Raw genomic sequence first — 27522 nt, forward strand, 5'->3', positions numbered from 1 at the left:
GCTTAGGCTGGCATGCTATCCAGAGACCTTTCTCCTGGCGATAGCAGAATACTTAGTTAATACTTAGGGAGTTAAAATGTGATCACTCTATCAAACAGCGCACCTGACCGCCCGGTCTGGACCAGTCTGAGACCAGTCTGGATCCCCTATAGGGTTTCTCACAATATGAAGAAGGTTGGAGCTAGATATGCTACTAATGTCGTGCTTTCGGCGCAGCACAAATTACAGGCTCTATTCAGCAAAAAACGCCCACTACCTGCGAGGTGAGCCACCGCTACCCTTTCGTTACGTGTAACTTAGGGACGGTGTATTCCGTCCCGCTGAATTGTGGCAAGATCTATGTTGGGCAACCTGGCCGATGCCTTAATATAAGATTAATGGAACACACGTGTTCCATAGGTCCAACCCAGTCTAGCAATCTTGCACTCCATTGCAAGCAATGCTCACGCACACCTATGTTTCACCAGACTTCAGTGCTATCAAAAACAGAGACCAAACGGTGTGTAAAATGACACGAGGTGTTTGCCATCTATATGTTTGGGCAAAAATGCGTTAGCTCGCCTTCCTTATCACTCACTAACCAGGAAAAGGAATGTCTAGATGGTGAACGACATCTGGTGGACCTTTGTGGACCCTCAAGGTCAGGAGTAGGACTGTACCCATACACTTACTTAGATACCACGTGGTGATTCCGCGAAATTGTTGACGGGTTCTGGCATCTGATATGCGCTGTGATGATGTTGAAACTGCAGGTGGTTTGTCCCATTTATATTTCTAACTTACCTTTGTCAGAGTCTTTTGCTGAAATCAAGCCGATATCTTTTTGCTACACAACATACTTAACACATATTCTAAAAGACATGCCTAGAGACATACCCCGTGCAAGAGCTCTGCACGAGCAGAGTTTTCGGGATCCCTGGGTGCATCAAAAAATAATCCCACCCATTCCCGTGCCTTCTAGTTTTTATGCGGCCCGACCCGGTAGACCATTGAGTAGAGCCCGTCCCATCCCGGTGACTCAGCAAATAAAGCCTGGCAAAGCGACTCAGCCAATACAGCACTGCCTAGCATTTCCAGCCGTGACTTACGCGTTTCTAGTGCTTATTAAACAAATTTATAAGTACATTTATAAGAAGAGAAGACACGGCCACAAACGTAAGAACTGTCAGTTTAACACTGCAACAGCACAACACCAAATTAAATCCAGAACGCACATGGGCAAGCACATTATCGTTACACTACAAGTTTTTGTGGAGGTAGAGGATGTTGTCGACGAACTCCTTCTCCCAATCCCTACCCCTCTTACCAAGCTTTGCTAACGTTATTGTGAAATATGTGAGGAGACAGGAGCAATGTGAAGTGGCCTTGAGAAGGTTGTAGAGAGTCGAAACATACGTATAATGCAGTGTGCATTGCTTGTTTTTGCAAATATATGCACAGGAATGACGACAGCATGTGATGATATGAACTAATAGTACTCCATTGTGTGAAATTAGTTGCATGACCCGGCCTAGCCAGACTTGCGGAACCATGTTTGTTGGAACAGGCCCAGACCGGGGTGCTGGAGTATTTTGTTGGACCGGGCTCAGCCCGGAACACAAAGCCAAAAAGAAGCCCGTTCCACGTGGCAGGTCCGGACCCATGCAGGGCTCTACCCCATGCAACAGCACCAAAGGGAATTAAAGGTACTCTTTGTCAGCTGCAGTAAAGGTACATCTGCTGCTACGACTGGTTTGTGAACGAATTGTTGAGGGATTTTCATTTATTATAGAGCTTGAGCTTATGAGCTGAGCTTGTCAAGTCAAGAGCAACAGGCAAGTTTTGAAAAAATCCATTAAGCTGTAGCCTTACTCGCAAGATTCCAGTTCAGGATTGAAAGAATGCGCTCTGCAAGAAATTTGACTGAGGCAGAGTAAACGAGGCAGGGTGAAGGCAGTCGAACGACAAAGGGGGAAGTCATGCCACCCAAGTTATCTTATGAAGTCCAACAGGCAGCGGAACAGCTGAATGGCTTTTTGGGAACAATTTCAGTCAGCAAATTAAATACATTTCACTTTGCAAATTCACAATGTGGTTGTGGTTACTTGACTTTTAATTTGTATGTTTTTATATATATATATATATATAGTTTCCTATAGTTTCCTCAATCGGCACCGCCACGGAGAAAATTTCTAGCTTCGTTGACCACCTCCTTAAAGATATACCTCCCCGATTACCCTCATATATTAAGGACACCAACCATTTCCTCGAAATACTTAGCAAATGTGAACCACCCAATGCAAGCTTGCTTGTAACGCTAGACGTTACCTCCCTTTACACTAACATCCCACATGAGGATGGCGTGCTAGCAGCGAAGGCGGCGTATCTGAAGTACTCCGATCGCGCGGTTGACCCATCTGTATTACCAACTCTACTCAACTTGATCCTCAAAAATAATAACTTCGAATTTGACGGCCGCCACTATCTACAAATAAATGGCACAGCTATGGGAACCAAGATGGCACCAACGTACGCAAATATTTTCATGGGTGCACTAGAGGAAAAATTTCTAGCCGTGCGCGACAAAAAACCTAGTCTATACAAACGCTTCTTGGACGACATATTCATGGTTTGGCCACACTCCGAAGAAGATCTCACAGGATTTATTCGCGATTTCAACCTGGTACACCCCGCCATGAAGTTCACCCACTCCTTCTCGGCAACGACTGTTAATTTCCTAGATGTAAAAGTAACCTTAACCGAGAAGGGGTTTTCCACTGACCTGTACCGAAAGCCAACTGATGCTCAGCAGTACCTTTCCTTTAACAGTTGCCACCCGCGCCATACTAAACTCGCCATTCCTTATAGCCAGGCACTCCGATACAGGAGGATCTGCTCGGACGACGATGTTCTAAACAAAAACCTCGCGGAATTAGAGCAGACCTTCGTTAATCGTAATTTTCCACCCAGTCTAGTAAGAGACGCCCTGTCCAAAGCACGACAAACAGACCGGAGGAACTTATTCGGTAAACGCAACGACGAACCCAAGGGCGACCGCGTAAACCTTGTTCTTACCTTTGGTGCAGGCGCGGGTAATATTAACAGTATCCTCCACCGCCACCATAGCATCCTTCTGCAATCTGAACGGACACGACAAATATTTGCCGAGAAGCCACGAGTTACCTACAGACGTGCCCGCAACCTCCAAGATAGACTAGTCAACTCCAAAGTTCCCAAACCATTAACACCTACGGCGGGATGCCATCCATGCAATGGTAAAAGATGCCAAATATGCAAATCAATGCAAAGCACGGCAGCGGTCAAGAGTACAAACTCCGACTTCTCCCTTAAAATCAATGGCGACTTTGACTGTAACTCCAGTAACATTATTTATATCATTCAATGTACAACATGCTCCGCGCAATATGTAGGTCAAAGTAAAAATTCATTCAGGATTCGATTCAATAACCACCGATCAGATGTTTCGAAAAAAGGTAGCCTCCCGGTTTCTCGCCATTTTAGTCGACCCGGTCATTCCATTAATAACGTCGCACTTTTTATTTTAGAGTCAAATTTCACATCCGATCGCTGCAGAGAGCAACGCGAATCGTACTTGATCTACAAATTCCAATCTCTAATAAATGAGGATAAAGGAGTGCTATCAACTGTAAGAAGCATATCCGGATAACTTTTTTTCGGTATGTCCTCGGAGTGCCCGCTGCCTCTTTTCTTCTTTTCTTTACAGTTGGACACAATGACTCTAAGAACACCCCGGACAACAGGTTTTCAACGAGCGCGACCCAGGACTCTGACACGTAATCTCCCCGGCCGATGACCCAGGAACCTTCCGGAATCTTCCAGAACATGACTCACTGACGACTGCCTCGCAGTGGAATTGTACCAACTGTGACGACACTTTTGTAACCTTTTAAAAGACCTTGTACATAGATTTTCGTCTCAGTCCCGAAGAAGGCGGAGCTTCCGCCGAAACGTAGACTTCCCCAGACCCTTAGTTTAAATGCCAGTTTAATAAATAACTTCCCCTACTCCCTACTTCAGTCTCTGGTGTCTTTTCTCCCCTATCTATATTCAACATCCTGGTCGTTCGAACCTAAATTTTGTAGCGTATATATATATATATATATACCATTTGTGTAGTAACCTGTGAAGTGGGTTTAGCTGAAGACTAACGAGGGTGATGTAAAAGGTGTGCGTTGTATGCTGTCTTTTATATTTCGTTTGAGACGTGCAGGTTAACAGCTATTACAGTTTGCAATTTTCGTACTGCCGAGCGCGCACATTAAATACTTTGACTAGAATGTATTCTGCTTACTGTGTCCTCATACTTGTACGGATATGAACGGAAAATCTAGCCCCAATCTCGCTGAACTTGCACTTCCATTGCATCATTATCGTCACGATGATTGGTCATTATATCAAGACCATTCTCCTCCAAGGCAGCTTCATGAGCAAAGTGTGAGCAGGTGATCTTTCCTTTCCACAAAGTACTGTCAAAGGGATGGCTTACTAGCCAACACATAATAATAATATTCCACTGGCTAGATTGTGGAAAGATGTGAGATGGAAGAGGGCAACATGGGTGTAGAAAACCCTTGTTTAGCCACATTTTTCTCCATTTGGGGGTCATTCAAGCCAGAAGCGGGACAAAACACCGTCCCTGAGCATGCTGGGGGGACAGTGGGACCACGAAAGCGGGACTTGTCCAACCTAAATCACGACGTCTTGTCAAATTAATATGGCCAGTACAGAGAGGTGATGAACAAAACATAATTTTGAGTCTGAAAAAGACGACCACGAAAGAATGAGAAGTCTGAGATATGGAAGGAGTGGGCAAGACACTTTGTCTAGTCTTCCTTGTAGGTTATTCCATTCCTCCTCAGATACAAGGGGTACATTACCCTCTTCAGCCAGCTTGCCTCCTTCTACTATGTTCAGGACTGAGTGTTCAAATCTGCTGGCATCTGTCGGCTGCCGCTTTGCTACCCCGGCTTTCTGAAGCTCCCCTTCCACTGTAACACATTTCCCGCTAAAGAGGACTAAATAGTTCTTCACTAGGCTTTATACAACAACCAAATAAATCTGGTTCCTGCACTTCAAACACATGAACTGCAATTCAAACAATATAATCTTCTCTGCAACAGGCGAGGTGCTGCTTTGGATCTCAAGACTTTTTTTTTTTTTTTCTAATCCATTTCAAGCCTTCAAAGAAGGCTGCCCACTTGTTGTCTGCACATAGTGCTTTAAAGCCCAAGCATGTAATTTGAAACATGTACAAAAATTTGGCATTTTGTGGTATACTGACACAAAAAGTGTTGACAAATGTTCCCTCATTGCTGAAAGTTCAATGAATACTACCTTTGACAATAAAGTTGGGTGAATGAGGTTGGCACGCTTACTGTGAGAACGCTGTGGGTACGGAGCACTGCCCGCTGGGAAGGGCCATGCAAGGTAGGATGAAGACAACAAGCTACACAGTTATATAAGCTCATGGTGGCCTTGCAACCGTGTGTGTTATGAGCAGGAATTGAAATCAGCAGTCCAGTGCAAAATGGACCAAGGAACCAATTTACTGTTCTGCCTGAAGCTTGAGAAATCAGCAAAAGAAACTCATGCTATGGTGAAGAACGTGTACAGGGATGATGGCGTGCCCTTGAAGTTAGTGTATGAACGGCATAAACGTTTTCGAGAAAGGCGGGACTGCTTCGGTGGCCCCTTCGATATGCCAAGAGACGCTTGTGGTTCCTTCTCCACGATAATGCCAAAACCCATACAGCTATAGTTGTGCAGCGGATGCTGGCCAAAAAGGGAGTTGTTCCACTTGCACACGCAGCATACTCATGTTTTACTGTTTCCATGACTGAAAATCACCCTAAAAGTCAACAGATTTGCCGATGTATCCAACATTCAGAGCTGTGTGACGAGGGTGCTGAACACCATCTGAAAAGAGGACTTTGCCTGCAGTTTCCAGGACCTGTGCAATTGCTCTCAACAGTGCATTGCCAGGATAGGAACTACTTCAAACGGTAGTAAGGCGACTGCCCCGAACAATGCACATGCCTTTGTGTTCTGGCATCATTCACCAAACTTTATTGTCAAAGGTTGTATATCTAATTAGAACATGTTAAAGAGTGATATTAAACGGTAGGAGCAACTTGTTTATTTACACATGATAATGAGACTTTCGTGCACGAGACTGCACTTCTTCAGGTTATAAAAATATGAACATGGTACAGGAACATATATACAGTCTCGTGCGCGAAAGTCTTGTTACCATGTGTAAATAAATAAGTTGCTCCTACCGTTTATTATCACTCTTTGATTTACTCACCACCAGCAACTTGACATCGCCTATTTTTCTGCCTTCGTAGAACATGTTAGAAAGTCTACCGGTATATGGAGCCACCCCAAGGTTTGATACTGCTCTGCAACGTCTATAATTTCGTTTGCCTGTATTTTATGACCCCATTTGTTCAAAAGAAAACGACTCAGTTAAGCCTGTACAACAATAGCCCAGAAATCCATCTAAAAGATTTTCTGTTTCTGGCGAATTATGAAAAGACGTAACTTGACGTGCCAACAATTCTCTGTACGCAATATTTTTCTTGGAATAAAACCCCCCAAACATCGGCACGTGCTGCACATTGACTCGCTCTGGAGGTCGCAAAGAGGAGGAGGATTGTGATGTCATCGTAGTTACAAGAGAGACCGCGCTCAAATCGAGGTGCTTTTTGCACTTTTTTTGTTCTTTTTCATTTCTGCTCACAGTTCTCTCTCTCTCTGTAGCAGACGACGCTTCTCCAAACAAGCAAACCAGTTAGCGGGTTGCACCGCAATGGCGTCAAAGCGACTCCGGCGGCTAGTTGCGGGCATTGCCACCGTTGTGCGCGGTCGCGATTTTCAAAATCGAATTCAGCTATATGTATGCATCTGTCGAGTGAATCCCTTTGCATGGTGCGTTTTAACAGTCAGGTTAGCGGCTTGGTTTGAAAAAATGGTCGTGACTGAAGTGCTTTCTGTGCTCCTGTAAGATATAGTTCCCTCTGGAATCATGTAATTTCTTGCAGGAATCTTACATTGGTACTTTACTAGGAATGTATGGCTCATGTTATGCAACAGTGCTAATTTGCGGCTTTATGTCAAGAGACAATTGCGACCATGTGTCATGCCATTCAGTCTAAAGATTGGTTTTGCCCATGTTCTGTAACATGCGCTGAAATCTCAGCACATTGCACGGCTTGTTTAATGTCCCATGATGAGGACAACATGTGTAAGCAATCTGTATCTCGTCACCAAATAGGCTGGCTGAAGCCTGCGCAATCTATCATGTGACGCGTGTTCCAAGAACAACTCCTATTACCCCTTGCTGTTACATGAAAGCATTAACGCATAGTTATCAGTCTAGAAGTTTGGTGCCAAAAACTATGGTGACAAGGAGTCTGCGAGCAGCTACCAAATGGTACATCGAAGAGAGGAAGCGGCAACTTGATGGCTAACCTGTCACTAGGTTTTTGGATATTTCAACACGGCTTCACGGTAGCCTAGTTTTCAAACTTACTGCTCTTGACATCGACTACTCTATACATTCTCACGGGCTGTGTCCACACACCACAACGGCGTTTTAAAGCAGGATACCGTACCTTCTTCTTGCCTTTGTGAAGACTCCACAATGACTTATCTTCGGCACATTGTACATGATCCCCAATTTCGTAGCCAAAGTCTTTCGTACGATCTCGTGAGAAGAAGGACCACATGATCCCCCATTCACTCACAGAGGTGAACGTCAGGAAAGCATACACGCACAGGCTCTAATGTTAGTCCACGTTGCGACTCCCGAGAACACTTGTCATTAAAATCACCAGGAATAAAGCATAAAAGGGAGGCGCGCTTCACTGTTCGACGACGTCGAGATGTTGTAGATGATGATGATGATGACTGCGCGGTGATGGCAACAATGACTGCAACCGTTCGCAATAACACGTGTTGTAGAAATATCGTATGCTTTTTTAGGGAATTATCAAAACCATGCCAAAGCTTTGTGAAAAATTCTATTCTGGAAAGTTTGAAATGAAAAACGAAACTACAGGAACGGTTTCATGGAAGAAAACCGGAAAATCGCGCGCGTTTCGGAGTTGTCACGTGGGCGCAACTGGAGTCTTGTCACCTGTCATGTGACCACTTCTTCCACCCTTCGTTGCTTCGTTGTCACTTGGCCTTCGGGAGAGGAAAATCAGTTGCGCTGCGCATGCGCTAGAAGTGATGTCACGTGTCTCTCTTTGCCGCCGCCGTGCCGTCTGCTCGCTTCGCCTGCGCATGCGCTAGCACACAGCGGTCTGTTTGCTTGAGGATGAGATTTGTGGTCTGTGGTAGCGGTGAAGCAACTTTGTATTGTAAAATTGTAAAATGGGCCGCTCTGTTACTACAGATGCAACAAGTGCCAGTCCACTTTTTTTCAGCTGCACCCTCTCAGTTCAGGCAGCAGCAGTACCAGGTGTATGTACATAACTTCCAAGACACACGAGTGCAATTCTGAAGCTGGTAAGTACGTCTCATGCTACACACCATTCGCGTTCAACGCTCTTGTTTTGCATGTGTTGTAGCAAATGATTCAGTGGCATAAACCGGTAGACTGGTGCGTAATGCACACCCATAGTGCCAAGTTGGACTAATTCTGGTGACGTGTTCGTAAAATCTGTGTAATCGGACTGTCTAATTGTCACCTGTTCCATCTTAACACCGAAGTCGGTATATGAGTAAGAAATATCGTGGTTTCGGCAATTATCAGTAATCTTCCGTTGTGCTTAATGATTCCTATTATTTTGTATTTGTGTTTCTACTGAGAATTATCATACTGTATTCTTAACTGGAGCAACAAAATTACCAAACACATGAGGATTGTGTTGAAACTGAGGACATTGCTTATTTTTACTGATTTCAGATTTTCAGCCATGGAGAGAAGAAATGCAGGATGCAGCCAAGAGTCATTTTACTAAAGGCACAGGGGTAAAACGATTGAAAGATGGAGGTTTAAAGTGTTATTATATTTGTAACTGATTGGATGCTTTTATAGAGAGGACACATCAAAGGAAAAGGTCCATCAAATCACAATGTTCCGTCAGGCGTGGGGACACCTGCCTTGCTGATATGTCTGCAATGTTCCAAACTGGCAAGGTCTCGTTTGTCTTCCAAGCTTCCTATTATGCACATAATTTTGGGGCTGTCCTACACCCCACTTACAAAAACAGAGGAAGATGTAATAGAGGCAGCCCGTGCAGGGGGGGTATATGTTTATTCACACAAAAGGAGATGTCAGCCAGGCAAGTGCCAGCTTGCTACTCCTTAAAAAAAGAAAAAAAACAGGTACGTGAGAAGCCGCGATGGCAACGATGTGCTGCGGGCGTACAGGCACTTGTAAAACACTATATTGTACTGAAATGTCCTTTTTTACCTACCAGAAACTATTTGTTTATGTTAGGGAAACTACGTGACGGCATTGCACTCAGCGTACTATGCAGCTCAGTATTCGGGGTGTGCTGGATGGCACGTTTCAAAGGATCCAATTCACCTCACTACAAGGCAGTACCTGTACATCACCATGAGGGACTATAATATATGTCACAGTGAGAGGAAACACGACGACAACCAAACCAGTGTTGCCTTGTTGGTCAGTTCTATCAGAGCCCAAACAAACAGTCCAGTGCTTTCCCTCACACACGAAGGCAAGAAGGATGATCCTACTGTCTTTCAACGAGGAAATAATGACTTGTTGCAAGATCAGGATTTCTTGCTAGTTCTCATGACAGGCATGCAAAAACAGCTGTTAAGGCATTTGGGCACCAACAAAAGTGTGATGAACACAGGAGGAGCAGGAAAGCTAGCTGGTGTTGACTTGATGTTAATGCCGAAGTGTACACTTTCTTTTTACCCGTCTCTCCTTCACTTCGTGTATTAAAGCTTCTTTGCTGGTTCGTGTGTTTGTGTTCATCTCGTCCCGTGTTCGTCCTGTGCTTTCCCTCAAACTCAAGGCAATGTTAACATCAAAAGAAAAGTGTGCATAGATTCTACACATAGCACCACAGATGGGTCATTCTATGTGATAGTTGTGTACTGCCACTTCATACATTTTGGGTAATGGTTCAGGTGAAACACTTTACAGCCATGCATGCTCTCCTGCATTGACTTTTCAACTGAAGACAATATGCCCCATTTTTAGCTTGGTGTGTGATATATTACAGCAGGTAAATACATTTAAGTGTGGTGATATACATACACATAACACACATAATTGGCAATTTGTATATCCTATAAAGTGCTCTGACCTGAGAAATCTTGTAGAAAAAATTGTGTTAATATTCTGCCAATAAGAAGTGGAATAAAGTTTCCACTCACTGCACTAGGCAGTTTGTTTTATTCCGTGTGTTTATATCTCTCCAGTACTGAGTACTCTCTTGCAATATAACGACTGATGATAACGACTGCCCCTGACTGATGGTATTGTTTTCTTCAGCTGCAACAGATGCTTTTTACCATGAAAATACTAACATCAGTTGGCATTGCATAAAACCTTGGTGAGCTCAAAGCCGCTGTGTGTATTCTTGTGAATGATTTATCTAAAGAAATGTACACCCTTCCAACATCCATCAGCAAACTCTTCATGACTATATATAACGCATAATTATTTCATTACATTAAAGGAAAAATATATTGGCATCACACCAGCTCAATTGCCGTCTTTCGTTATCATCAAAAATGTGGTGGCCGGGGTACATGACTCTCATCAACATTTTGATAATGTAATTCGCATACAATGCTCAATCATTTTAAAATTCTTCATGCACATCATTACGCCTTGTATATTCAAGTTGGCTTCTACTTTGTCTCATGCTAGTGTTGGCTATCCGTGCGGTAGCCAGAAAATATTATGGGGGGTTCTATGGGGACCTCCCAGATGCACTAGTAAAGGTACGATCTTGGCTATGCAGTGCTAAACCTGCTGTGATACTGCGGAACAAAAATGCCAAACAACTCCGCTTTGTCTCAACAAAGATGCAAGGAGTTAAAACGGGTGCAGCTATGTGAAAGCAGCTATGTGTTCGAAGAGCTACTGGGAATTCAGAAGATCATACTATGTGCGTGAAAATAACTAGCACAATCACATATGTTTGTATGTTCATGCGTCTTGCCTCAGCAAATGAGTTCCAATGTATGCTTGATTGCATTTATTTAGCATTTGTTACAAGAGAGCAAAAGTCCTCAAGATATTGCAAATCTATATTGTAAATCTACTCAGTATTGGCCAGTTAGATCACACAACTTGGTTGATTCATTTTATCAAGCTTTGTTTCACACCTCAAGGAAACGTAGCTCTTCGGTAACCTCAGTGAGCCAAACACGCAGTCCAGGTCCAGTTTTGGATATTTTTACTGGTCTCGTTAGCAATACATCGTTCCAAAATACCACAAATTTCAGCTGGACACTATATCAATGAGCCTGTTGCCTTGCACCTCATCGGAGCAGCCCCCTGCTGGCTAGCAGGAAGATATCGAATAAGAAACAGGTGACTGGCTGTTCTGTCCACCTCTCAGTGTGTGTGGCCACTCCTGTTTGCTGCTAGAGTGTCACTCCCATGAAGAAATGCAACACCCTGGTCCTCCATAAACTTTTCTCCCAATCTGTTCGAATATTGATGCACAGATGGTGTGAAGAAAGCCATAGTAGCAGGGCAGTTTTCAACCAGATTCCAAGAGTGTGCCAAGCAGCAGGAAATACACCCAGCCAGAGGATTTCTGTTGAATTCATGTTTAAGGACCTTCACATCTACATCATTTACTCATGAATGCAACACTGTCATTTGACAGCACATGACAGTCCATTAATGCTTTGAACATGAATTGAGCTTTACCCTCTGGTTGGGCATGAAACAATGAATCTTTCAACAGCTCATGACCCACAGTTTGAGAAACACTGGTGTACGCATTCGTCCCAACAATAATCTGGCATCCTTCAAAAACACCATCAAACAGGACTTTTCTGCTGATACCGTAGGGTGACATGCAATTACTTTTTGATGGTTTGCATTTCTCTTTGTTCATTTGCTATTTGTTTCTAATACTTGTCATGTGTTCTTGGTATTTCTGTTCCCCTCAAATTGTGTAGACATTTGCACTGACTGTGTCTTGGACTGTTCAACAGGGCTTGCCCACTATCAGTATCAGTGTATACTGTCATGGAATAACAATAAAAACCTGAAAACTGAAAAAAAAAAAAAAAACATCTGAAGCACATCTGTCTGACTGATTCCTCTGACAACCTCCTGACAAATGCTCGATGAATGATAGTTCATGTCACCACTCCTTGTGGTCAGAAACAAGCTGTAACAGGCCGAGGAAGTTTAGATGATGTGGTGAACCTACGAGTTTGTTGTTGCCTTGAATGGGCAATCATCTCAGAGGTAAAACTTATTTATGTTGACTACTGCCTTCAAAGTCTAACTATAAATTCTTTGTTCTGAACTTGTCTTGGTACACCGGAGTTCACAAGCAAGAGCAGCCTTTTGGGAAGAAATAGGCAGCAAAATCTCAAATTGGAACACTGACCTTACCGAGCAGTGTTTGTTAGTTGCCGGGGTTGTACGATGTGCAGCTTGGTACAAATCTTTACGGACCACCATGGTGTCACATTTCTCCATTGGAGTGACACCCTAGCATCAAACAAGAGTGGACGCACATACTGAGAGATAGACCCGTTTCTTATTCGATCTCTTGCTGGTAGCTGGCAGGGGACCGCTCCGATGAAGAAAGGCGTAGTGCCGTGAACTTTTGTCTCGGGCTGTACACGCTGTTGTGTTGTACTCATACAAATTCTGAAATGCATGCCACTTCTTAGAGAATCTTTGGAAATTTGAAACCATTATGCCTTAACTGTCAGCTCTGATCATGAGCGAGATGGTAGGGGGCCAATTAGGAATGTCCCATTGTGTCCTGGAACCTTGCCAGTCTGGAACAATGCAGACGAATCATCAATGCAGGTTGCCCCATGCCTGACGGAACCTTATGATTTTATGGACCTTTTTCCTTTGACGTTCTTCTCTGTAAAAGCACCCAATCAGTTACAAATATAACAACACTTTAAACCTCCACCTTTCAATCTTTTTACCCCTGTGCCTTTAGTAAAATGACTCTTGGCTACATCCTACATTTCTTCTCTCCATGCCTGAAAATCTGAAATCAGTAAAAATAAGCAATGTCCTCAGTTTCAACACAATCCTCATGTGTTTGGTAATTTTGTTGCTCCAGTTAAGAATACAGTATGATAATTCTCAGTAGAAACACAAATACAAAGTAATAGGAACCATTAAGCACAACGAAAGATTACTGATAACTGCCGAAACCACGATATTTCGTACCCATATACCGCGACCAGGTGACAATTAGACAGTCCGATTACACAGATTTCACGGACACGTCACCAGAATTAGTGCAACTTGGCACTATGGGTGTACATTACGCACCAGTCTGCCGGTTTATGACACTGAATTACTTGCTACAACACATGCAAAATAAGAGCGCTGAACGCGAATGGTGTGTAGCATGAGACGTACTGTCAGGGACACTTCTAACTTTCTACTCGTTTCCGTGGCCGCGCTCCAATAAGCGCCACGCTAGCGGCCAAGGTCGCAAATAAAAAGTGGACTCGTCCAGGCGTGGCCGGGTACCGACAAGGTATCGCACTGCCGCACGAAGGCGTTGGAAGGAACGAGTAAAAAACAATAAAGAAAAACGTAACAAGGGAAAGCAGACGCGATAACAAAGCGCGATCTTCTTGCTCCTTACAAAACAGGGCACGACAAGTGACAACCAGATTAAGATAGTGATATAATTCCCTCTCACACCGTCTGCTTTCCTTTTGTTACGTTTTTCTTTATTGTTTTTATAGACCACTTTCTGTTTACAAACATGTGGCGTCCCGAGAAGACCGGTTCGAGGTTATATTTTGCTCTGGTTGGCACACTGATCTCTATCTATAAAGGCTGGATGGCGCATGGGAGAGGGGCTCGCGGGGGAGAGGCGTGCATTCGGGCCGCCATGTTGGGAGGCCCTAAAGCGCAGTGTGCGCCCATAGAAAACAATGGGAGGCAACGGAGATTGTGAGTATTTATAGCGCTGCAGGCGTTGATCGTTGTTTGTCATCACACAATTTTGTAAGGTGCCAGTATACCGATGTATCCTAACAGTGTTTCACAGGTGTCCTGCCGTTCGATTCTTAATTACGTTATGTTTTGCATTCCGAAACTAGACCGTCACAGCAGTGCAGCGCTGGGGATTGTACTACAGTACGTTTCCCAGCCAATATTTCAACAAGAAACGATGTGAGGTTAACAACCACCATGTATGTAATATCCCGTGCTGCGTTCTGGACAAAAATTGTCCCATAAAGAACGGTCCGGGAAAGGATATACTCGCATGGCAGAAAGAGATCGTTCTGTAGAATCACAGCCGTTGTTTTAGCCGTGTATCGGTTTCGTATGATTTATATCAAGCACAGCCGCAGAAAGTGTCTTTTAGTGAACGACTGCGGTGCTTTGCCTCGCACATATGGACACACCGAAGCAGCCCAAATACGTTGTGAGCGTGATCTAATTGCTTCACGCAATTAGAACACGCTCGTTAGGACAGTTAATCAGGTAGTGATGTAAGCTTAATCAATTAAGTTACTTAAAAGTGGTAACACCTCCTTGAGACGCAAGATTTACCTCTTTTTGAAGTACAGCCCTTCTATGTATGTTTGTTTCTTCCTTCATTTGTTCTGATTATTTGCAGGCGCGGTTGTGCCAAACTGAATGTCCTTCTCGAGTACTCACATGCTTTTGCTGAATACAACTGCAGCGTGAGCAAAGCTGCTTAGGAACGGGGGCCTGCTATCCAGTGCTCACTTTGTCATGCTTGTTATGTGGAGCACGTTCAAAAAAAATGCAGCTGCACATCTGAAACTCCAATGAGTATCATCGTCATCTAAAAGAGAGCGTCGTAGCACCGTTGTGAGATCAGACACGCTTTCTGAATATCTTCTATGGCACCTTCCGCAGTTTGCACAATTTTGTTCAGAATCGAAGTCTCTCATAGGAACCACTTTGCATTAACTGTGACTCCCATCTTACATTTTGATGTGCAAGGGCCTTCTTGCACTACACACGTATGGTCTGCAACAGGATAATTGCAGCAGGACGATTTGGAGCTTGAAACAGTTGTGATTTTGTCATTTTGGCCCTCGTGTACCCCGTCTGTGAAACGTAAACAAAAAAAATCTCACACGATATGCTTTTGTAAAGAAGGTCACTGATGGTGAGTAAAGAGAATATACAAGTTCAAGTTTATTCAACATTTTATATCATACATGATATTATTCAACATTTTATATCAAGTTTATACAACATCAAGTTTATTAAAATTATTTCTTGCACTTATGCGTTTCAGGATACAATGAACGTGCAGGGAGGTCACAAAAGACTACATTTATTGTTTTATGACCTTGCTACAATGACAATATATATTTTAGGAATGACAATGGACAGGTACTCTCTCTAAATTTGTAGCACTCAATTTTAGGTTAGAATGAGCAATGAATAGCAACTTCCCTCCTGGTATTTTCTTATATATGATGAATTTTGAATTTAATGTGATCAAATATGTTTTAATATAATAGTATATATAAGAATATAATACGTGATAAATGAATGTGATCAACAGTAGATGTAAACAACACCAGTAGCCAGAGAAGTGCATTCTCAAGAAATAACTTTCTTCTTATAGCATATATGTGCATGCCTATTAACTGAAACAATTATCACGGTTCTCACGGTTTTAATTTCTGAGAGTGTACTGTAGAGACGGCTTAGATCTACAACAGTTAATACAAGTTATTATATACTGTGAATACATTTAAAAATCCCATGTGACACATACTTTCTGGAGGTGCTGTGGTAATCAAAGTTTGTGGGCATTACGCAGGTTCTGCACCCATTTCTTGAGTATGTCGAGGCAGCTGTGAAGTAACCTGCATTGATAATGATTATTCCAATTTTTATGGTGCATCGACAACAAAGGAAATAATACATTAGAACATTGGTTTGGGTGCAACCAGTTAAAAATGAATATGTTGTTTAATAAATGCATTGGACAAATGTTAAAACATCAGTTTAAAACATGGTTTACAATCCCTGTATCTTCTAAAAATTAAAAAGATGAAAAACTATTCTAAAAAGAATATCGGGAACTCTTCTAAAAAGAATTATAATCTCTAATTATTATATTGCTGGGTGAAGGAGCCTAAAGTGTAAGGTGTGTTTCCGATGCGAACATGTAAGAAAATATGCAAAACTGAGAGAGGCTAACCACAGTGCGTGCACTGAGGTTGTTCCTTCCTGTAAAGTAGAAACCAGTGGATGAGGAACGTGATACTTACCTGTACACCCAGGGGCGCCGGAATAGGGGGAGCAGGGGGAGCGACGGCTCCCCCTCATTTACAGATGAGGTAGCACGGCTCCCCCAGTCAAAGGGCACTACCACAGGGCGACAAGTTCTTGTGCGAATTTTCGTTTAGTTGCGAGTTACGTTAGAGAAGAGTTGTTGCAACAGGAACTGGTTCAGTTGGCCATGACAGCTTCGGGATCCCCAAAGTTATTGCTTCCAGATGTTTTGTCAGACGCGTTGGAGGGACAGTCCGGGTGTGCGTCCTCCGGGTAGTTCTCGACCCCCTATATGGCGAGACCAGGCATGGCATTTTCGGGTCGTTCGGACCGTCCACGGTAAGCCGATGCCACGTGTTTTCGCCCAGAATCTTTTGGCCCCCAGACCTGGGAATTGTCTTTGCACCCTGACATTTGGAAAGGAAGTAAATTATTGTTTTTTTTGTTTGTTTTTTTACGTAAAGCGGCCATAGTGGGGTTTTGTGACAGTGGCGTCGTGACTCTTTCCCGCCCAAGAAAAGAGGGATGTTCCGTGGAGTTTATAAGGAGGTTTTATAAGGGATTGTTGGATGAGCTTGAGAGACTCGTCCCGCGGTTGGTCTGGAAGACGGAAGAATGTAAACGCGAGGGGGATATAGTAGCAGTACTCCCGCCGGGAAGTTTGGGAATAGTGGCGGCGGCAGTAATAGCGGTATGGCCCGACGATCGGTCTGAAGTGTCAACTGCAGGTTGCTGCACCGTGCAGTTAGATTATTTTTGTGACGTGTGCAAGTGTTGTTTGCCACGATGTGACGTCGAGGAAAATGCCAGAAGACACCCCGCCGACAAGAAGACGTCTCAGGCCTCTTCGAGGAATCTTCGGACTTCCCACCCCTAGCTAAATGAAGTTGACGAGACTGCCGTAAAAGTTGTTTAGTTAGGTAGCCTGTGCGGTAATTTTGAGTTTAAGGATTTGTGCACCTTGTTGGGTAGCCCGGCGATTGTGATTTTAAGAAGCAGAGATCACTTTTGTGCAATTTGTCGGGTAGCCTGTGTGGCGATTTTGATTGTGAGGAGCAGAGATCCCTTTTGTGCATCTTGTCGAGAAGCCTGTGTGTACCACCCCTGTATTGCCTGCATGAGCCCTCAAGGAAAATAAATGATGATGATGATAGCATTTTTTTCGCTCCCCCAGTGCAAAAATAGTTCCGACGCCACTGTGTACACCCAGCCGTATCACACTACACAGATTATTCACTGGGTAGCCCTCATGACGAAATCTGTATTGAGAGACCACTTTTGCCTTAAAAACTGCTTCAAATAGCACGACACGCTACAAATTATTACTATCGTAACAAGCTGACGATACAGCTCAGACAAAGGCGTTATTCAAGTCGCGCCACACCATCGTTACGTAGGATTCTTTGTCACAAATCAAACCAAGGCACAAAACAATACCAATACATGAAAAAAGGTGACAATCGTGGTCTCATTATGACGTAATACCGAACTTGTGCGTGAAGGTAATTCAAAGAAATGAATGTGGCACTTGCTTCCGCAGAGAACACCGTGTACCATGCTAGCAATGCATGCAAAAAAGCGCTCGAGTGCTCGCACATATATTGATGACAACATTACCTGTGTAGTGTAACGTGTTCTTTCAAGCATATTATGCACTCAAACTGTATTTGCCGCCGGGTAAAATGCAAGTGTGCTCGATTGAACCTCGGAAGACCGATCAAGCAGCCTGCATCCAGTGCTCGTTTTGGACAAAAAAACACTTCATAATGGTCAACTAAATATACAGAATGAACGCCCATTTATTCCTTGATAAAGAGTGACTCACCTGTATAAATTTAGGCCCTGTAACCTTGCCAGTACGGTTGGTACGACCGTAATTGCAAGAAGTTGCCATGATCGCTGCGGCGACTGTTGTGAGCACCGTAAGATGGCGGCCGGTTTCTTCACGCTCGCGCTCCCTATCCGCGATCCAGCCTTTTACAATCGAGATCAGTGGGTTGGCAAGAAGCGGGTAAAACGCGTCTGCTGATAGGCCGAAAAGGCTGATAAGGTTGATAGGTGCCCACCAGCATGCTTTGCGCGGTGGCGAAACGTAATCGATGACGTAGGGGTGCAAGTGGTCTATGCCCTATTTCCAACACCTTCGTGCGGAAATGCGATACCTCGTCGGCACCCGGCCACCCCCGGACGAGTCCACTTTTTGTTTGCGACCTAGCCCGCTAGACAAGACGCTAGATCCTGAGGGGTATCATTGCCGCGTCACTCACTCTTCCAGGTGCTTCCGCCCAAAAATGTAGCTCCTACTTCTCATTGGCTGCTGTGTGGGACGCCTTGCATTCTAGTTGCCTCCGCGGGAAAAATGAAGCCATTATTTCAATTTCAACTATTTTTGTTGTACTGTTTATTAATAGGCCTGTTCTTTCACACGAATGTTGCACGGACGATATTTTTCGCGTTGTTGAAATACTGGGAACTTTTTGCCTGCTTTGTAGTTTGTTGGGTTTGTGTGTTGAAGGTTGAAGTTGAAGTCAGTGAAACCGGTTGAAGCCGTCATGGCTACAGAAGCCCGCTCATATTCAAAACGTTGAAAGTGTATCTGAAGCATGCGAAGCACTTTGTAATTTGTCAGGGGTACTGTGCATCACCGCTGTGTTTCTCATGGGTCATCATGAGGCGTCTTACGCCAGTGATATGAATTTGATGAAACAAATGGGATTCAAGTCAACTCTTTTTCGAGAAGCAAGTGAAATCATTATGTATCCAGAATTAGTTTTTTCTGTATTTATTTATTTCTGCTATTACGCAACAACGCCTTACGACATTACTGTATACAAATAAATTTAAAGTAAGCAATATGTCAGCATACAAAAAGAAAGACTGAAAAGCACACATGTATAAAACAATACGTACTGAGGTCCTGAACAAATCAGCTCTATACATCCGTTGGGCTAAATTTTCCTGTGATGATCAATCTCGATGAGATGTACGATGGAGGTTCCAAGTAATTATAGAAGAGGTTCCTTTGTCATATACTAATTTTATCATTAGTAATCTTATCTAAAAATTGCAAACGTAACTGTTGTTTCCTTGTCGACAAACTATCCCAACCTAATATTGACTTTATCTCGCTTATACTAACATCCATGCAACTCATCTAGCCGCAATATTCTGAACCCTCTCTATAGTTCCTGCATTAAAAAGATTTCGGGCGGATCGCGTACTGTACATGCACAATCCAAAGTAGGGCGAATCTGTATGCACCCCTTTTAACTCGAGTACTATGCCCGTTTAATATTATGGAAAACAAAGTGAAAGCATCTTTCTTGCTTATTTGCCCTTTTTCATGCCAAATCAAATCCCATTTCAAATCCGGGTTTGTCAAATCATCTGCAGAATCCAGAAATTTGGGGAATTCGATAGAAAACATGGCCAGGTGGTCAACTTAAGAGCATCCTGCTGCTATTCACTGAAAGTATATCGTGTCAGGTTAGCTTCAGAGATGAATGACAGTTAGTTAGCGATGAATAATGAAGCACACGAAGTTTCAAATTTACAAATGTAACCAAACTAACGCAGACACTTGGGGTAGATTGTACGGTGTAAAAACAGCACAACGAAAGAGTGAGATACACACCACGACGCCGAACGTCTAACCGATTTAATAAAAGGAAAAATATACATATGCAACAATTATTGTCATTATCTGATTCTTCCCGCAATTACAATTTTCTGGCATCTTTCACCAAACTGTACACTTTCCTACGCTTGGGAACCGGTCCTGCAGTAAAAATGTAAAGATATCAAGAAAATATGAGGAATATTTCAGATTTCGAAGAATACAAGTTGACATGCGTGTGGAAACAGTCCGGGTGCAATATGTCACGAGGAGCTTTTAGAATTTCGCTGCAATACCACATTACTATATTGAAAACAATGATCATGTATGAATAAATTAATATGTGCAAGAGAACTGATGTACTCGATAACATGTTTTTTAGTTCGTATTTGAGTCTTGTATCGTCCTCGTCGTCTTCTGTGTTCTTCAAACTCAAGGGGATGGGGGGGATAAGTTTATTGAGAGAAAAAAAAAAGAAAAGGCAAGGAAAGGAATGCCGCATGGGAATGTTACATCTTTCAATAGCGTTGTGTCCAGCTAGACAAAAAGTCCAAGTGCAAATTGCCGAAAATCTGCCGGAGATCGGTATTTGGTTGGCACAAGTCGTTGCAACTTGGGCTGACGTCGTCATATCACCTGCGAAGGCAGTTCGTAAACTGCGTTGGGCTCAAAGCAGTGGCCTAGTCCAAAAATATTTCTGGAGGAGTTCTATGTGGACTTAAATGGGTGAGGAGGATTTCATTATCATCCTTCTAAATACACTAACCAAACTTACAATTTGGGGGGGGGGATAAACCCTCAAACCCCAAACAGCAGCTGCTGTTCGAAACAACAAAGCAACGATGCTAGTCTATGTAGTTCAATTAGATGTACACAAGTCCATTTCTACATTTTTTCTTCAGCTTGCAAAATTATTTTCAGACAAGGTGAAAACCAGCTTCATACATTGAGCCATAGTGACACGGAGAGCATTACTTAAACGAGTAGGAATTTCCATTTCCTACTCGTTTGTAATGTGTATAACCTTTGACAATAACAGCTATCGAACAGGTTGGTACGTATACATATCTATTCCAATAGCGGCAAAACGATGTTAAGACAGGCCACACACGACCAGCAGCAGCACTTTCAACCTTTGGATTTGTTTTTTGCAATATACACACCTGCCAGATACAGTTGTAAGGCACACTGGTGTTATAGGATAGAACATCGCGTAGAGGGGTGCAGAAGCTGCATGGGATACCTCATAACCATGCTTGGTTGAGAATCATATTAGATTTGGACCATACTTGGCCCATCATTGCTGGTGCCTCATGGGACGCTATCTAGCCAAGTAATGCCCGACTAGAAACCAAGATTGGTTCTACAATGGCCCGAACGGCAATACATGCTGGTCCCCGTGTTTGTTAGGACGGTCTGTCACATACTGGCCCAAAGTTGGCGGTATTCAGTTGGCCCCAGTAAGGCCGATGTCAATCAAAGCTTGGCCGAACCCTCTTTTTCGCAAGCTCGGCCCAACTAGGCCGAACAACGTTTAGGTATAGGAATGTCGTTTTTCTCCATGGGAAGCACATTGTTCTGCTTACTGCTAACAGATTCTTCATCCCGCCCTGGTTCATAAATTTGGTGCCCCGTGTGTTTCTTTTAAATACAGACAGGCAAGCTTTGTGCTGATGGCATGTATATAGTTTCCCTTCAGTTGACGATTGAACCCCTGTATGCAAGAAGGGGATAAGTCGAAAAATCCCAAACCGAAAAAATTTCAAGTGAGTATTTGGTAAAGTAATTGCAGCCGGGTTACCTCGACTAATGCAATGGAAGATGTGTAACATATATGTTTGTGTTTTTTTTGGGTCTGTGACTTAGCAGAAATTGTCCGTGAGCATGATATATCATTTTTCAATGTAACACCGCATGCACACAGGGTTATCGCGCAAGTACAAGCAGCTTTCACAAGTCGTACTTTGATTGCTGAAGAACCAGGTAGGGTGAAGTCACCTGTGCGTTGGAGAGCAGTCTGGGTCGAGCGTATCGTGCTGCTAAACGAGCACAATCTTGAAAATATCTCGTAGGTCACCTACGAGATATTTTCGAAAAACGCTATGGAACATGGGCCAAACAAATAAACGAAAAAAAAAAAAAACGTGAGCACTAAGCTAATAAGTCATATTATGCTGGTCACCAGCATAATATGACTTATTAGCTTAGTGCTCACGTTCTTTTTCTTTCGTTTTTTTTTTTCGATTACAACGCTCAGTATCACTGCTGACACAGTCGTGTTAGTTAGGAAGAACATGTTTTTCGAGTGCAAGCCGCAGTTCAATTTAAGCTATCATTTGTATGCGTGTGTAGAAAAGGGGCAAGACCTGACTGCCCATCCTATTTCTCGCACACCATCACATTTCTCGTTTCTTACCCTCCTGTAACAGGTCAATAAATTGCAATACCGTCCTAAATTTTCTATGGCAGGTACTACATGCTGGTATGTGGACGTCATTGCAACAAAAATACACGAAAGGGGATTGCATTACATGCATAGATTGCTTACGTATATCCAACACCGCAGGTCCCGTGATTTCTGTCCTTTTTTTTTCTTTCTTTTGTTTATGATTCATTTGCTACAGCAATTCACATATAACATCGACTTAGTGAAAGTATACTTTATGTAGTAATTGTAATTTTTAATGCTTTTCATATCTTGGGGCTCCTCTTTGTTCGGTTTTTCGACAGTTCTGTCTTCCGACTTTCCAGCTTTCTGATAGTTTGATCTCATGATTTTCGGCCTTGCTCTTGCCACTGCTCTTGGGCCCCGGATCCCGACAGCCTCGAAATACCCTTATCTCGTGACCACTTCGCCTTCCAACTGGTTACAAAAAGTGAAGTGTCCATAACCAAAGTATATTGATATGCAGATTAAGTAGAAAGGAAGTGAGGCAGATAAAAATGACAAAAACATAAGAGAAGGCGACAAATTGTCTTCGATCAAGGATACTTCTTTATTGATACTAAGGTCACAAAATGATCACGATGATCGGGTATGTTTAGGGTAAATCGTGCAACACAGTCCCCAAAGAAAATGACAAAAATATATACACAGTACCGAGAGGATAGAGAGGTAGCAAGCGAGCTGGTGGTATAGATCCATAACACAGACAAGCTTGTCGTTTTTTGTCCTCCCAGTCTCGGGTTTTTAATTTAGAGATAACCATATATAAAGTAATTGAACCTCTGTATGCAATATGAAAACTCAATAAACTGCAAACTAAATTTTGAACATCTCTCAAAGAAATTCTAGAAAAATCTTGGGGGCGACACATGATTCACATTTCCCACCTGCACTTGTGTCTGTTTTCCCACGGTGGTGGTTCCCCGGAAAAACCCGTTCATGTCCTTGGAAGACCTGCTTTGTACATGAACTATGGTGCTTTTGCGCAGATATAGGACAGCGTTACGTTTCTGATCCTTGTTGTTTAGTTTCGAAAGCGGTTGCCCTATCTACAGGGATCTCAAACACGCGGCCTCTTGGCCACCAAAGAGAACGAAGCTACCCTCTCGAAATTTAAAGACGAATTAGGAGAACAGATTTTCAGGCATTGTTTTCAGCCTGGCCCGCCGTACTGCTGCTGCGCTGTCCATGTTAGGTAGAATACACTGCATGCGAGCAGTTCTTGTGGCTCTCGAACCTCACAAAATTACGGACACGGCAACCTGGTATTCGCGTGCGGTGCGGTACACTTTTTTCTTTTTTTTTCGATTACAACTTGCGTACATACTATATTAAATAGTGACATTAAAACCCGGCTTTTGAAAGAACTCAGCCAAAAAGAAAAGCAAACTGTCAGTTCGAAAGAGATGTAGTGGAAGTGGCTGAAATAAGAAGTGGCTCTTCCAGTTGTACTACTGAAGCTTCAATTTGTCTGATGGATAAGGAACTTGAATTTTTATTAAAATCATAGGATTTTTTTTTCACTTGTGTCACCCCTTATCACTATGGTGGTTTTGTTTGCACATGCCTAAAAATGTCATTTTGAGGGTCTTGTCTGATATACTTGTACAGATTTCGACTACGGAGCTATGGCAGACAAGGACAGCAGGAAAAGATCACCACTAGGTGTAAAGTTCCTTTTTAATCAGGTCGTCTCAAAACCCCCAATCCCAACGTTCAACCTTCCTTTTCTCTTTTTCCAGAAATAAACCAGTTGATTATGGAGTGGTGTATTCTCCTTGTCTGCCGTAGCTCCATAGTCTAAGATGTCATACCAACTAGCCCACTCTACATTGTTAATCAGTTTTATACTTGTAAAGTGCTGGACAAAAGTTTATGGAACATGCTCTGGCACACTACTCCCTCCGAGTGACAAGCTGGCAGCGAATGGTATCCTACGGACTTGCATACAGGTGACTCTGCTACCTATACGAGCATGTCTAAGTCTGTACGGTCCCATTTGCTGTCACTCTGAGGAAGGAACGCGCCGGAGCATGTTCTCTAACATTTGTCTAGAACTGTACTCGTTGTTTTGACATGGTGGGATAGCAATGCACCTGCGCACATGGCTGCGTCGGGTTTCCTATCATTATAGTTTAGTTGTAAGCAGCTCTGTCCCTCCATTGTCCCGTCTGTATACTCTTATTCCCTTTTGCAGTTATGTACCAACTGGCCCAAATTTCTGCACTTCTCATTAAACACAACATAGCAATCCCGAAGCCATAACCCACTGTGAATATGACAGGCATCCAGTACATTCTCCACGTCACTTTTGTCGAGAAACGGTGATAGCTTTTGCAAAAGACATAGAACAGACATAGTACAGGTCTCTCGCAACAACCTCGACATTTTCTGCTTCATATTTTCTGTGTGAATGAATAACAGGAGTTATAGTCGGTTCCACATACTGTTCACCTTAGCAATATGTTCTGTGATGCATACTTTGACCATCCAAAAAGTGGCAGAACATGACTCCTTCAACTCTAAATATTACTGTCATCGAAAATACAGTGCTTAATGAAATGTATGGCATTTGTAACTGCAATGATTCTTTTCTATCAGCACTGTTGTAGCCATCATGCTTGAGTTATGGTTAGTTCAGTGATCTTCTATCACCATCAGGGTTTGTTCTATCAGCAGAACGCTAGCCATTGTGGCAGACATATGGTGGCCCTGATAAGGGCCGTTTGTTTACTTCGTCCAGGTCTGCTGTTTCTTCTCCAGTGCACCATAAAGCTACTGAAGAATTCCTTAGCATGTCCGCAGTCCATCTTCTAGTGTCCATAGTTCCCTACGGGAGCATGCTGTTGGCATAAGACAATCCGTGGGGTGGGGCATCGTCACGCAGCTGGTGCCCTTGGGATGCCCTGGACCGCATTCAGGCATGAATGCAAAAGGCCAATGCAATAATCCTGTGGGAGTGGCGCACTTGTTTACAGTATGCTACCAGAGGCCTTCTGCTGGGTCAGCTCTCCTTGAAGAACTTGAACTTGAAAGTAAAACATAATTGTGAGTAGTGTGAAATTACTGAGAATTATAAGTAAACAGTGTCAGTTACAAATCAGTCAGCTCAACACGAGAACAATTGTGTGCCTGCTTTGGTTGGCCTAGTGAGGACTAGCATAAGCAGGGGTATGCAAATTCTCCAATAGAATCCCAATACTTCTCTCTCTATCCCATACCCAATTCATGTATGGCATCTGACAGTCTTGGCCTTTCTGGTCAGCTACAGGGGCTCCACCTGGAAACAACAGAAAGAGATGTATTTAGGCAACAAAAAGCTTCAAGTTTGCAGCTTTTAACATGCTGGATAGCAGTTCACTCTCCGTAATCATCATTTGCAAGCCTTAAATTTTGGCAATGTCATTTATAAAATCATCTACAGTTTTTTAAAAGAAAACCATCTGATCACTCACTGTGGCATTTCTAAGCTATCAAAGGCCATATGAGGACAGGAAAACGTTGTTTGGTTGTTAAAATCGGGTCGGAACTCAAAAGCTGAGCGGTGTCATTCGACACTGCTGCTTGATTGCGGATTTCTGAGCCTTAAATTCTGACTGTATTACACGTTAGATCACTCACTGAGGCTTTTATAAGCTATCGAAAGCTGCACGAGAACAGGAAAGCGTTGTTCGGTTGTTGCAACTTGATCGGAGCTTAAAACCTGAGGGGTATCATTCGTAATTGCTGCTTGACTGCAGGGTTTTGAGCGCTAAATTCTAAGTGTATTACACGTTAAATCACTCACTGAGGCTTTTATAAGCTATCGAAAGCTGTACGAGAACAGGAAAACGTCGTACGGTTGTTGCAACTTGATCGGAGCTTAAAACCTGAGGGGTATCATTCGTAATTGCTGCTTGACTGCAGGGTTTTGAGCGCTAAATTCTAAGTGTATTACACGTTAAATCACTCACTGAGGCTTTTATAAGCTATCGAAAGCTGTACGAGAACAGGAAAACGTCGTACGGTTGTTGTAATTTGGGCGGCGCTTAAAACCTGAGGGGTATCATTCGTAACTGCTACTTCACTGCAGGGGTTTGAGCCCTAAATTCTAACTGTATCACACGTTAAATCACTCACTGAGGCTATTTATAAGCTATCGAAGACTATATGAGAACAGATATACGTTTTTTTATTGTCCAAATTTGATCGGAGTATCATTCGGCACTGTTGCCTGTAAATCTTCCGAAATTGAACTTATTTAACGGATTTCACCACAGTTGAAACCGGGCGCGAATGTTTCACTAAAAATTCGGGAGTACAAACATCAAGGAACTAAAATTACTTACCTCCATGTGGTAATCAGCATGAAACAAGAAGCACAACACACACACGTCCACCTACGACAGCGTGAAACCGACGACTGAGAACAATTGATGTCTTCATGCGCTGACCAGGGCACTACATTCATAGCCACCGCCGCCGAGGCGTACGAACACAACGAATGATACCCCTCAGGATCTAGCGCCTCCCGCCCGCTAGCGTGGCGCTTATCGGAGCGAGACCACGGAAACGAGTAGAAAGTTAGAAGTGTCCCTGACAGTACTTACCAGCTTCAGAATTGCACTCGTGCGTCTTTCACTTGGAAGTTGTGTACCTACATTCACCTGGTGCTGTTGCTGCCTGGACTGAGAAGGTGCAGCTGAGAAAAAGTGGACTGGCACTTGCTGCATCTGTAGTAACAGAGCGGCCCGTTTTACAATTTTGTACAGACGCCCTCACCTTTTGAACCGGGAGCATGAAACTCGCAGGCGCTGCTGAAACGTTCCCTCACCTGTTGAACATCGACGGACGAGCGGGACACCCAGCGAGGAACTTGAACGGAATATTTGGCAAAGTTGCTTCACCGCTACCACAAACACAAATCTCATCCTCAAGCAAACAAACCGCTGTGTGCTAGCGCATGCGCACGCGAAGCGAGCAGACGGCACGGCGGCAGCAAAGAGAGACACGTGACAT

At 43.3% G+C, this 27522-nt stretch overlaps 1 protein-coding gene and 3 long non-coding RNA genes across 8 annotated transcripts in view; 1 reads left to right on the forward strand and 3 right to left on the reverse strand.

The window, feature by feature from the left end:
* The window catches only part of LOC135396579 (N-terminal kinase-like protein), an 89519-nt gene extending 81569 nt beyond the window's left edge, over positions 1-7950 (reverse strand). The window contains exon 1 of the mRNA XM_064627622.1: positions 7638-7950. Coding sequence (XP_064483692.1) covers positions 7638-7751 — 114 coding nt within the window. The 5' untranslated portion in view covers positions 7752-7950. The remainder of the gene's footprint in view (positions 1-7637) is intronic.
* Positions 7951-8321: 371 nt separating this feature from the next.
* LOC135396582 (uncharacterized) lies at positions 8322-12276 on the forward strand. Of its 2 annotated transcripts, XR_010423455.1 has the most exons (3): positions 8322-8535; positions 8936-9000; positions 9068-12276. It is a non-coding gene; the product is annotated as an uncharacterized LOC135396582 (long non-coding RNA). The 2 variants fall into 2 exon arrangements; XR_010423454.1 differs by having other exon boundaries at positions 8936-12276.
* LOC135396581 (uncharacterized) lies at positions 11401-27517 on the reverse strand. Of its 4 annotated transcripts, none has more exons than XR_010423452.1 (4): positions 27338-27517; positions 27165-27236; positions 13153-13217; positions 11401-13085 (listed from the first exon to the last, which is right to left on the reverse strand). It is a non-coding gene; the product is annotated as an uncharacterized LOC135396581 (long non-coding RNA). The 4 variants fall into 4 exon arrangements; XR_010423451.1 differs by having other exon boundaries at positions 13137-13217; XR_010423450.1 differs by having other exon boundaries at positions 11401-13217.
* On the reverse strand, positions 15383-18653 carry LOC135396583 (uncharacterized). The gene is made up of 3 exons (XR_010423456.1): positions 18288-18653; positions 16459-16869; positions 15383-16050 (listed from the first exon to the last, which is right to left on the reverse strand). It is a non-coding gene; the product is annotated as an uncharacterized LOC135396583 (long non-coding RNA).
* Positions 27518-27522: the final 5 nt, after the last annotated feature.

The sequence above is a fragment of the Ornithodoros turicata genome, chromosome 6 (assembly GCF_037126465.1).
Source record: "Ornithodoros turicata isolate Travis chromosome 6, ASM3712646v1, whole genome shotgun sequence".
NCBI classification, from domain to species: Eukaryota; Metazoa; Arthropoda; class Arachnida; order Ixodida; family Argasidae; genus Ornithodoros; species Ornithodoros turicata.